Source organism: Fukomys damarensis, unplaced genomic scaffold, assembly GCF_012274545.1.
Source record: "Fukomys damarensis isolate Sample0158 unplaced genomic scaffold, DMR_v1.0_HiC HiC_scaffold_38, whole genome shotgun sequence".
In the NCBI taxonomy this organism is placed as follows: domain Eukaryota; kingdom Metazoa; phylum Chordata; class Mammalia; order Rodentia; family Bathyergidae; genus Fukomys; species Fukomys damarensis.
The window spans coordinates 38,889,587-38,902,977 of NW_022900950.1; the positions used below are offsets into that span (position 1 = coordinate 38,889,587).

The following is a 13,391-nucleotide window of genomic DNA, read 5'->3' on the forward strand; positions in this document are numbered from 1 at the left end:
TTCTCCTTTGTTTTTTTTTTTTTTTTTTTTTTTTTTTGGTAATAGTAAGAGTTGATCACGTAAGTTTCATTCTTTCCTTCGTTTTAAGTATCTGATGGATTGGCACTACCCTGCTCCAAGGAGGTTGGGCATGGTCATGTGACTTTTCCTAGGCATTGAAATCTGGGCAAAAGTTGATTAGTGTTCATTCTGGACAGAAGCTACAAAAAGCCAGTTCATAACTAAAACTACTTTGTTTCCCTCCTTTTTGATTGCCAACAAATTTCCAAACAATGGCTATGATGTTGATCCTCCCAGAATGAGACTTATCATAATGTCTAACAAAATACAGAACTAGAGCAAAACACAGAATTTGAAATTGAACCCTTTTTTTTTAAGTACTGGAGATTAGAGTACTGTCACAATGTAATTCTGTCTTTCCTTTTTAATATACTCTTTCATTGTGTCAGAGAAGACCTTCAGTTCTTGAATGAGAGTGGGTGAGAAAAAATTTCATGTATGTTTAAAAAATGGATTATTCTCTCAAGTCATATTTTATTGTGTAGCAGAATAGTATGTTCTATGTTATATTATACCAATCATAATTTGGAAGGCATTGTTTTGTTTTGCCTTCCACTTTTGCCTGTGAAAATTATAGTGTCTGATTCTTGATACTGAGCCTTTTTTTCCTGTTAGGCTTTTCCTTAGCTCTCATGTTCTATAATTTTATGATAATATACTTTTCTGGAGGAGTTATATCATATATTAAGTTCCTGAAAAACAAATATAATTTCTTCAATAATTTTCTATCTTCCATATTTTTTATTTACTGTTTCTAGAATTCCTACTCAATGGGAACTATCCTTTCAAAGGAAGGGCCTCCAATTTCCTTACTTTCTTTTTTTGTTGGTTGGTTTTCTAACACTTTTAATTGCACTTCATTATCCTTTTGTTCTATTTTCTGGGAAATATTACCATCTATTATTTCAAAGCTTTTTTTAAATGTCTGCCATATCTGAGTTTTGTCAACTGTATTAGCACATTTTTTCTGTTATTTTATTATCTTTCATTTTCTAAGTTTCATTGCCTCCTCCCCACCTCAACCTTCAGTACCTCTTTTTACTATTACTTTAGTCTGTATCTTTCATGTCAGATTGCCAATAGGACTCTACATAATAACTTTTAAAATAGTGTTTATGATTAAAGGATTCTATTGGCATTCTGTTTTCCTGAGGATATAAATGGATATATGAATTCTTTTCTTTTGAGTAATACAATATATTCTGCTTCTGTTCTTAGATTTTGATGCCTATTTTCCTGTTACTTTCAAATGCTTGTTTTTCTATTGTAAAAATATAAATGCTTCAAATTTCACCCTATTTCTTTTAATCCTCTTTTTTATTCTTCTGAGCCTTTCATGTAATTCTATGCTTAAGATTTCTATGTAAGAAATTCTGCGTTTCACATTTCTTTTTTATGTATCATCATTATTCAATCTTCAACAAATGCTAACTGAAGATAATATTATTGATGATTTTTCCAAATATGTGCCTTTCTTCAGTATTTTCATGTTACTATCATCCATACTGAAAACTTAATTACTTGGTTCCACTCTTGTACTTCAACCCTTAAATCCAAATCTTCTCCCAATCTTGGCATATGTTCTTTGTAATCCTTCTCATTTCCAATTTCTCATTCAAAAATACCCTATTAGACGCTTACTGCCTCATTTTTTAAAGGCATGTAAAAATATCTCCTACTTTTTTTCCTGATCAATAAATGACAAGGTACCTTTCTAAAGTCTTCTACTTATACACTTTTATAGGCTTTCTTAACCTTTAACTACTAACATCCTTAGCTCAGAACTGTTTCTGCTTTTCCTATATTAAAGGTATAAAATAGAATTTCCTCAGGTAAATACAGATTACAGATATTTTTAATTTAATCTAAACAGATTTTTTAAAAGTATTTTATGTTGTTAATCTTTTAGACAAGGTGTAATTTAGAGTGCATTGAAATATCTAAATATGTATTCTGTAAAGTGTCATTAAATATTCTGTTCATTTCAGCATTTTATGCTGATAGGAAAAACCTTAGTTTACACATAGTATCTTATATAAAAGAAATGTTTAAGAAGTTGTAAGAATCTATTCTTCCTAGTTGCATAGGTCTTCTTACATAGAATCAATCTTTACTTCCTTCCTTTTAATTTTTTTAATACAAGGTCTTTCTATGTAGTTCAGTCTGGCCTTGAATTCACTATATATATCCTAGGTTAGGCTTGAATTTGCATTGATCCTCCTGCCTCAGCCTCCCAAGTACTAGGATTGAAGGTATGGACCACTATGCTCAGCCAGTTTCTTTAATATTAGAGTAAATATCAAGTATTCATGAGAAATTTGAATATTGTATGGGATCATGGTTTGCAATAAATATTGTTTATGTAAAACAGAATGATTGTAAGTAATGTTATTAAAATGTTCAAAATAAGCTCCCTATTATTATTTTAACAGAAATGACTTCAAACTTTAAATCAATTCCATTTTATGAAATGGAATGGTAATCTCTAACTTGGGTGTATTGCAGCTAGAACTGAGTAGCTTTAGACTGCCTGTGGGTACACATCACATTTGCCAGATTATGTGCAAAGCCTTAAATGGTAATGAGATCAGAAGAGTTGACAGAGAAACTGGGTTTTTGTGTTTCCAGTTCTGGACAGGGCAGCTGACCTCTGTGTGGCTAGCTCCTAGCTCCATGTGGCTAGGAAAATCATTGGGGGGAGGGGGGAAACCTATAAATGAATTATGTGAATAATGAATAAGAAATATGTGTATGTATGTGTATATGTGTATTGAGAGAGTTTCAGGAATGTTTATGCAGCTATTGAAAGAAATAATTTTCAGTCTGAAAAACTTCTTTACCAGCTATATTTTAAAAACAAAAATTTAAAATTACTAAAACAAATTAATAAATAAAGATTTTTTGAATCATATTTTAAACAATTCCATAGGAAAAGTACAAAATAAGAAATATGCTTTCCTATACCAGCTATATTTTAAGAACATGAATTTGAAATTACTAGTTTTAGGTTGTTTTAATATTTAGTATATTTTTGTGAATTTCAAAAGAATTTGTCACATTTCTATGTGGATTTCATATGAAATGTTCATAGAAATGGGATATTTCATTTCCAAATCAAATATATTTCTGTATTTTAAATTTTATTTTATAATTGCAACAGAAAAATCCCTATATTAGGATTGAAGCTGTCCATCTTTGATATATCTGGTACTTATATAGTTACATGGTCCTCTTTTAGTCACATGGTCTCTTTTGGAAGGAAGCTTTGTTCAGAGAGACTCTGTACCTGCCTTCTCGCCTACCATCACAGCCTGAAACAAGCCAGGAAGTTTTTAGACACTTAAAGTAACTTTGAAACTAAGTAATTAATATAGGACAAACTTAAAATTTTGATTTCCTTATAAAATCTTGTGAAGATATTTGGGGGCAGTACATTGTGAAATTTACTAAAAAACATCAACATGATCTTTAAAGCAGATGCTGCATTCGCTTACATGTTCATTTTTTTCAGATTTGGTTTGTTTTCTCCTTTTAGGAATGGCAAAATTCTATTCAGAAGAATGCAGGACTTGCATTTATTGAACTCATCAATGAAGGAAGGTAATTAATTTTACAATTTTTGGACAGTAGCTCAGTGTATTCCATTGGGCAACTGCTCTTTCCTACCATCTGTTCTAAAAATGTGTAAGAAAATATCTTCTAGCTAAATATTTTATCACACACTTAAATGTCAACAATTTAAAATAAACACATTTAGTTTGGGGGGAATGGTGTATATCAAATAAAGAAATGAGATTTATAAAGTTTTTGTGAGATATGAGCCACATCTTACCAAATAGTAATGTTTTATACACATCAAATGAAGCATATCTATAGTCCCATCTGCCACCCCATCTGTTTCACTGCTACACTTAGGGTTCCTTCCTGAGCCTTTCATCAATTCACACAAAGTAGTTTTATCTGAGTATGTCATGCATTCAGATCCAACTAAAAATGAGGAGTTTAAATGTGACAAGTATAACGATACTGGATAGGAATTATTTATATGATTGTTAAAATACTATAACTAAAAGTATTTTTGAAAGAATTGTGAATTTATGAATTTGTGACAAATAGTTCTTAACTATGATTTTTAAAAAGCTTCATGGGCAGTGGATACAATAAGATAGATGTAACTGCCTCTCTTTGACATGTTTTACTTCAATGAGCCCAAAATCTGCATCCTTCACACCTTGAAAATTCCTGTAAAATATTGTGCATTCTGTAAAAAATAGTTAATGGATTTTTTCCATGACCTGGTGGATTTAATTAGATTGATGAGTGAATAATTCTTATTGTATGTCCGACTTAGCTTTTTCTTCAAGGGAGGTATCATGAAAGAATGCTCTTTAAAAAATAATATATATACGGTAAATAATCCCAGTTTTTTAAAAACTTTACTTGTATGTTTCAGGATTATTCAGTATTTTTCAGTGTACCATATTCTGAGAAGTAGGCTGTTTTTCTAACAACTCATCTGTATATTTTTCATTTTGATATTTCTCTACCTAATCCTTTTAGTTACTAAACAATAATAATAATAATAATAATAATAATAATACCATTTTAAAATTTAAAATAAGCTTTCCTTTTACTGTGATATTAAAGATGCAGGAAAAAAATCTGTTGGGTTTTTTTTTTTTTTTTTGAGACTTTTTCTCATTGTGGAGTTCTAGCTGGCCTTGAACACTCTATGTAACCCAGGCCAGCCTCAAAATAATAGCAGTCCTCTGAGTGCTGTGATTTCCTATGGACAAGAACAAAGAGGTGTAAAAAATAAATCTTCTTTTGCAACTCAGAACTCATTGTTCAGTATGAATTTTGATCCACATAAGAAGAAAGGTTATACTATCTAACACGGTTTAAAGTTATGGTACTGTGATAACTCTAAAGATAGGTTCTAGGACTGAAAAATTGTTCCTTAAAAAGTATAAGATAAGGGAAATATTAGGTATATTATTTAGTTTTGCAGTTTTCATTTTGACATGATACTGATACATGAAGATGGCCTTTTTTATGAAGAGCTTGTATCTTGAGAACATGATAACTGGTGTTCAAAGTACTGGAATATGTATCTCACATATCTGTATTAATTTTGCCTGTGATAGTTTGGGAATGAATATGATTTGAACTCATTAATGGAAGAATGAGCTGTCAGAAATTGAGAACCAGACAAATCCATCTACTCTAAAAAGAACACTGAAATACATTTCCTTGAAGAAATTAGGTCTCAAAGATCACAAGTGGGCAGTTTTGAAATATTCTTCACTATGGCCATAACTTAAGTGGAGATGATTTTTAAAAAGCCCAAATGAAAGAACTAAGGCAAGGTTTTCTTAAAGGTAAATCATGGCAATGTCCCAAGTTCGATCCTTGGTACCAAAGAAAAGATAAATCATGACTGCAGCTTTAGAGAAAAATGACCTTGATGAGCACTGTGAAAGAATCACATGTGAAATTCTTAAATAAAAATGTATTGACTTTAAATATTAAATAAATAAATTTGTGTTTCTTCATAGCAGTCGTTCCTTCATAAAGGGTGATTTTCAAATAAAAATTCAAGCATAAATAGTTATAATTTACAAGCACAAATCATGCATGCCTGATGAAATAATCTGCTCAGCACCTACTGTGTACCACACTATTATAAAATCAAGAAATACAGTAGTAGGCCAGTGAACAAAACAGATATGGTTAGGATTGTGGTATGTAACAAAGGAGACAAACATTTGAAAAATGCATATACAATAATGTTTGCATGCTGTAATAAAGATGTTGTAAAGTATTGATCCAGTTGACCAATAGGGCACCCAAACTAGTCTGCAGGCATGTGTTCCACCAAGTAGTAGAGGGTTGGTATTTTCAAAAAGTGTATCTACTGAAATGAAAGAGAAAGCTTTCTTGGATTAGTCCTGGAACATAATTAAGAGATAGTCAGTGTGCAAGGTGAAATAGGAAGAAAAGGGCTAAAGGTGTAGGGAAAGTTGGAAGGGTAGGGGATAGGTCATAAGGGAAAAAAATACATGAGAAAATGAAAAAATGGAAATAAAGTGTTTGTAAATGGGGAAGGGAGGAGGGGATGGAGGGAGGGCCGGGACAAGGGGAAAAAATGAGAACCAAGACCTGTCATGTAAAGGTGCAAGGTCCCAGTGATGAATGTAACTGTACTATATACCTAAAATATACCAACAAACTCAATGAGAGAGGAAAAAAAATGAGATAGTCAATGCAAGCAAGCAGGAATGTACTAATTAGCCTTGCAGTGCCTCGTCTGATGCAAGCAAGCTATCCTGTGTTGGACCCTACTCCCCCAAATCCACCAACTCCAAGCTAGCTATACATTTTGCTTCCCCAGAGAATGGGGCAACAGAGGAGTGGACTAAACAACCAACCTTATCTCTGGATAAGGACACCTGGGGAGAGAGGGTAAAACTGGAGAGCCAGCAAACCTAGGGAGAAAATACAGACCTAGCTAACAACTTCAGGGACTCCAGTGTTACCCTTCCAAAGTGACTAGGTGAGACACAGCCATGAAAGACATCCTTAGAAATGAAGTGAGCCTGAAATAAACTCTGCTGAAAAGTATAAGCTCAGAATGGGAAGGACATGGCCCCTGCTCTCCATAGGGAGCAACCAGAACTTGCATGTATTGATTGTGGCCTACATCCATCATGGATCGGAGGGATAATCATTTTTTCCATCTACCAAAGGGAGCAAGGGCACACCTTGACTTGGATGGCAACCATAGTTTGTGGTGAATAGACAGAGGGTCCTTTGGTTTAAAGAGGTCACCCCAAAAACCTGTAGATCCTAAGGCTAGATGGGGAAAATCATCACTGTCTAGATCCTAGGATTGTAGACAAAAATCTTGGGAAGAAAGCAATCATTCAAAACTGAGAGGAATTTTTATCATTTAGTTTTCTTTCACTGTTTTTTCATGTGTTTGAGGCTTTTTCCCTGTAGTGACTTTTCTATTTTTCTTCTTTTTTTATTCATTCTTTCCTGTAATTGTTCTCTAACACTACCATGTTAGTTATTTTTCTCGCATTGCTGAGACAAAATACTTGAAACCCAAAGTTAGTGGAGAAGGGGTTTATTTGGCTTACAGTTCATAGGAGTTTCAGTCCATAATCAGCTGGCTCCAAGGCTGGATGGTAAACAAGCATTGCAGAACAGAAACAACATGGCACACGCACAAAGCAGCAAAGGTAACAAGAGAGTGTTAACAGTGTCTCCTTGCCCCTTTTATCTTATTCAGATAGTAGTTTATATTTGGTTTATATTAGTGTTAATATTATAATTATACAGCTATTTTCTATTGTAATTGTTCTTTAGACTTCGTCAATGCCAGTTTATCTTTGATGCTGTAATTGATGCTAATTTTATTACTATAGCCAAGGTCACAAAGCTGCTAATACTAATTGGTTTTCTTGGAATGTCAGTATATGTGCTGCCTTAGGATTATTTGGCAAAGACCAATAGCTATGCCCAGAGGACACTGCTGAAAATTATACATTAACTAAAGAAGTTGCTGAACTGCAAACAAAGCTTTCCACTACAATCAAACCATAAGCCTCAACATAAACAAACAAACAAACAAAAATAGATACACTGGAAGAAAAGCAAAAAACAAAAACAAAAAATCCTCCAAAACTCCCAGTTTCCCTAAACTAGATGCATGGAGTATTTAAAAGGAAAGAAACTAAAAGTGAAACAGACAAATTATTGGAACTTATATCAGGTGTGATAACACACCAGGGATCAATAAGGCATTTGGCAAGCTCACAGAAAAGATAAGCAAAAAGATAATGAGCCACTCAAACAAAATGATCAGTGATTTTACAGAAGATGTAAATAAAAAGCTCACTGAGATAAAAGTTGTAAAATATGCTAGCACAGAAGAGAATTAGAGTCCATTAAAAATTTCCAAACAGAAATTCAGGAGATTAAAAACTGTACAAAATTATGGGCAGCAGAATTGATCAATGTGAGAATAGAGTATCAAAATTAGAAGTGTTTGTTTTTGGTGACCAAGTAATGAGAGATATCGTAAAAATAGTAAGAGAAAATAAAAATGGGTTCAACAATTCCTAACAAAGCCTAATTGGAGATCAGTTGAAATTAATGAAAAGTCAAAAAACAATATAAGGGGCTAAAGGTGTAGGGAAGGTGGGAAGGGTAAGGGAAAGGTAATAAGGGAAAAAAAATAGAAAATGAAAAAATGGAAAAAAGTGTTTGTAAATGGGGAGGTGAAGAGGGGGTGAAGGGAGGGCAGGGACAAGGGAAAAAATGAGAACCAAGACCTGTCATGTAAAGGTACAAGACCCCAATAATTAATGTAACTGTACTGTATACCTAAAATATACCAATAAACTCCATTAAAAAACAATATAAATGGCATAAAAAACCTGTTTACTTAAATAATAGCAGAAAACTTTCTAAATACAGAGAATTTAACATACAGAAAAGTGAGGCATATAGAACACCAAATAGCTAAGATCAAAAAAGAAAAAAATTCATGACACATGATTCTCTAAATCCCAGAAGTCTAGTACCAGAAAATCCATTAAAAATTATAGCAATATTTAAAGTTTTAAGGCCAGGAGAGTTTGTAGCAAATTCTTTGTTTTTGTTTTTGTTTTTTGTTTTTTGAGACAGGGTCTGCAGTTGAGACTGACCTGGAACTCACTATGTATCCCAGACTGGTCTCGAACTCACAGTGATCCTCCTGCCTCAGCCTCCCAAGTGCTGGGATTACAGGCATGCACCACCACTCCCGGCCTGAAGCAAATTCTTTCAAATAGTAAAACAAAAAAAATTTCAGCCCTAGCTGTTATATTCTGAAAAACTAACTTTGAAACTTAATGTAGAAACAAAGATATTTTCATGATTACGAGCATCTAAAGAAATTCACCAAACCAAGGATATCATGTAAAGACACAATGAAGCTAACAATGCCAAAAAGTCTACTAGAATGAATATACCAGGCAGGGTAGAAGGGAAGGATAAGGAACCAGCAACAGGAAAGCAGTGACAGAACTGAGGCAATACTTATAATCTCAAATTAAATTGTCTCAATTCCCTAATGAAAAGACACAGACCTAAAGAGTGGACCAAGAGACAAAATCCTGTGATATGCTGTTTACAAGAAAAATAACCCAAAAAGTAATTCATAGACTAAAATTTAAAAAATGGAAAAAATTTCCCATGAAACTGGAACCTGAAGAAAAGAATTTGAAGCTATCCTGTACTTAGACAAACTGGACTTTAAATGAAAACTGAACAAAAGATTCAATGGTCACACTACATATTTTTTAAGGGAACAATTCCACAAGAACAGATAACAATTATTAACATATGCACCAAACAAGGTCACATCCAACTTAGAATACAAGAACTACTAGAAATAAAAGACAAGATAAATGCAAACACAATTATAGAGGAGGGCCTCTCAATACCCTACCAGCACAAATAGAGACATATCAAAAGGACAAATAAATCAGACTTGAACCAAAGCTTTGAACAAATGGACTTAATGGGTACAGTATCTACAGTGTTCCACCTAACAACAATAGACTACACATTGTTTTCAATAGCACATGGAACTTTCTCCAAAGATGACCACATGCTAGCCAATAAAGCAAGTTTAAGTAACTGTAAAAATTGAAACTAAATCATGCATATAATCAGATTACCCAGAAATTATGGAAATGGAAGGAAACTAAACAGTACACTTTTTAAAATATTTGTACAATTCACATATACATAACGATCACATTCATCATAGGGAATTTTACTTGTACATAATATATCTTGATTATTCTTTTTTTCCTCATTCTTCTCTCCTCCTTTTAACCTTTTCTTCCCTCATCATTTATTTATTTCCATTTTTCCCTTTATTCTGTTCATTTCTTCCTTTTTTCTTTCTTTCCCATCCCCCTCCCTCTCTCTTATTCTACTTCCCATTTGAACATTTTCTACTTATTTCCCAATATGTATCATCCATTGTAGTCTTATTTAATATCACATGAAAAAAATGGTATGGTATTTAAAAATATGTATTTTATTTATTTCACTTAAAAGTATGACTCTGAGGTGCATCTATTTACCTAAAAATGACTCAATTTCATCTTTTTTATGGCACAGTACTCCACTGCATATAAAACCTACATCTTTATTCATTAATCCATTATTGGGCATCTAGGCTATTTCCAAGATTTAGCTATTACAAATTGTGGTGCTGTAAACTTGGGTGGACATGTGGTATGGTGCCTTTAACTATTTGGGGAAGATACCAAACAGGAGGATAGCTGAGTCAAATGAAACCTCTACTTTTAATTGCCTGAGGAATCTCCATACTAATTTCCACATTGGCATACCACTTTGTACTTCCAGTAGTACTAACAGTACTAACAGTAGAGAATCGTTGCTTTTTCCTCATATCTTCACCAATATTTGTTATTGGCTGATTTCTTTGTGATAGCCATTTTTTCTAGAGTTAGATGGAATCTCATATTGCTTCAATTTCCATTTCTTGATTGATGGGTAAGGTTGAATATTTTTTCCTATATTTGCTGTTGTGCTTCATCTTAGCACTGTCTTTCAGAGCCTCACTTTTGAATTGGGTCTTTAAATTTGGGGGGTGATTATTTTGCGTTCTTCATATATTCTAAATATTGGTCTTTTGTCTAAAGAATAGCTGGTAAAAACTTTTTCACATTCTGTGGGTTGCCCTTCACTCTATGGGTGGTTTCTATTGCTGTGCAAAAACTTTCTAATGTGATGAGATCCCAGTTGTTGAGTCTTTGTACTATTTCCTTTGCAATCAAGGTTTTGATCATAAAGTCTTTACCTACACTTATCTCTTTAAGAGTTTTGCCTATTTATCATCTGGCAGATTGTTTCTGTTTTAACATTTAGATCTTTGATCCATTTTCATATTAATTTAGTGCACACTGAGAGATATGGGTTCAGGTTTAATCTTTGGCATGTAGAATGCCAATTTTTCCAGAACCACTTATTAAAGAGGTTATCTTTCTTCCAGTGAGTGTGTTTAGCCCCTTGTCAAAGATAAGGTAGCTCAGTGTGCTTGGAGCTGTTTATCTTCTATTCTGATCCATTGATTCATGAGTCTTTTTTTTTTTATCAGTACCATGCTCCTTTTATCATGGTAGCTTTGTTGATATTAATTCAGATTGGGAATTTGCCCCTGTATTGTCTTTGTAGAACTGCTTTTACTATTCTAGGTCTCTTCTGGTTCCATATGAATTTTGGGATTTAAACAATACACAATTAAATAAACAGTGGTTACAGAAGAAAGCAAGAAAGAAATTAAACAATTTGTAGAACTAAATAATAAAACCACTTACTTACAAACTACCAGAACTGATAGAACACAATGAAAGCAGTCTTGAGTGATGTTTAATACCTATGAGTGCTCACATCACAAAAATAGAGTGAGTCAAAAATAAACCATCTAATGATGACTTCAAGGACCTGAAAAAAAAAAAAAGAATAGTCCAAACTCAAAGCTAGTACAAGGAAAGTATAAAGATAAAAGACCAAATCAATAAAATTTAGGTTAAAAAACCCAATACAATCATTTAATTGAAGGGCTGGTTCTATGAACCAGTATAGCAGGTAAGCCCTTGTCCATTCTGGCCCAAAGCAAAAGGAAAGGAAAGACTCAAGTCAATGCACTTGGAAATGAAAAGGATGAAATTGAAGTAAGTCTAGATAAAAATGATTATTTACTTTTTCACAAACCTGTATCCCAATAAGTTGGAAAATTCTGAAGAAAGGAATGGATTCTTAGATCCATATTGTTTACTAAAATTGAACAAAGATTAAGAACCCTTAATAATTCCAAAGCAGGCAGTGAAGAAGTAGTAATTTTTTTAAAAAATGTATCAACTAAGAAAAGCCTAGGTCCTGATGTACTCACTGTGGAATTCTGCAAAAATTTAAGGAAAAATCTAATACCGATACTCCTCAAGTTCTATAGTGGAACTGAAAGGGAAAGAATACTCGCAAAGTAATTCCTGGAAACTAGCATTACTTTGATTCCAGAAACAGATAAGGTTCTAACCAAAACCAAAGCAGAAACAGAAACAAAAAGTATAGACCAGATTCTTTAAGGAATGAAGATGTAGAGATCCTCAACAAGATACTGCAAAAGAGAATTCATTGTATTATCAAAAACATCATACATTATGACCAAGAAGCTTCATCCCAGGAATGCAAGGATGGTTCAACATACTCAAATAAATAAATGTAATATGTCACATAACAGGGCAAAGACAGAAGTCACAATACCGTGTCAATAAATGCAGAAAAGGCCTTTGACAAAATTGAGTGTCCTCTCATGATAAAATCCATGAAGAAAATAGGTATAGGAGGATCTTATTTCAATTAGATAAAAGCCATTTATGACAAACCAATTGCTAACATCATGTTAAGTGGGGGGAAATAACACCTTTCTCTGTAAATTCAGGAACATAATAAAGATGTACACTATTACTACTTTTCAATGTAGTACTCAAAAAATTAGCAAAAGCAATTATTCAAGAAAAAATAAAAGTGCTATGTATAAGGAAGGAAGAAAAATTATCCTTGTTTGCAAATGACATGATTCTCTACAAAGAAGACTCAATACATCCACCAAAAGACACTTAGACTTAATAACAAATTCAGTAACATAGTATAATGCAAATTTAATACATGAAAATGATAGTGTTCCTGTATACCAGTAATAATGAACCCATGGAGAGAAAAATTTTTAAAAACATATATACTGGAGGAAAGACTTCAACTCCAAAAGAATAGCTATCATAAAGACAGCAAATAATAATGAATGCTAGTGAGGCTATAAGAAAAAAGGAACTCTTTTACATTGTTGGTTGCAATGTAAACTAGTACCACCCTAATGGAAATCAGGATGACTAGTCCTCAGAAAACTAAAACTAGTAATTCCATGTGACTAGGGGCTGGGGATTTAGCTCAGTGGTTCAGTGGCCTGCCTTGCAAGCGCAAGGGCCTGAGTTCGATCCCCGGTACTAAAAAAAACAAAAAGAAAAACCAGAAATTCCATGTGACTCAGTTCTTTCCCTTCTAGGTGTCTTCCCAAAAGAGTTAAAGACATTATATTATAGTGATACATGCAGGCCCATGTTTGTAGCAACACCATTCATAATAGGTAAATCTTTGAAGCATACTATATGTCCATCTACAGATGGATAAAGAAAATGTGGTATTTATATTGTTGGAGTATTAGTCTGCCATGGAGAAAGAAA

At 33.1% G+C, this 13,391-nt stretch overlaps 1 protein-coding gene and 1 non-coding gene across 4 annotated transcripts in view; both read left to right on the plus strand.

Moving 5' to 3' along the window:
* Nbea (neurobeachin) overlaps nt 1-13,391 on the plus strand; it is a 680,165-nt gene that overhangs the window by 290,531 nt on the left and 376,243 nt on the right. For all 3 annotated transcript variants that reach the window (XM_010623923.1, XM_010623924.1, XM_010623926.3), the window contains one exon: nt 3,596-3,660. In XM_010623923.1, the coding sequence (XP_010622225.1) occupies nt 3,596-3,660 (65 nt within the window). The remainder of the gene's footprint in view (nt 1-3,595; nt 3,661-13,391) is intronic.
* LOC117284671 lies at nt 4,821-4,944 on the plus strand. Its single transcript, XR_004515762.1, has one exon. It is a non-coding gene; the product is annotated as a small nucleolar RNA SNORA40 (small nucleolar RNA).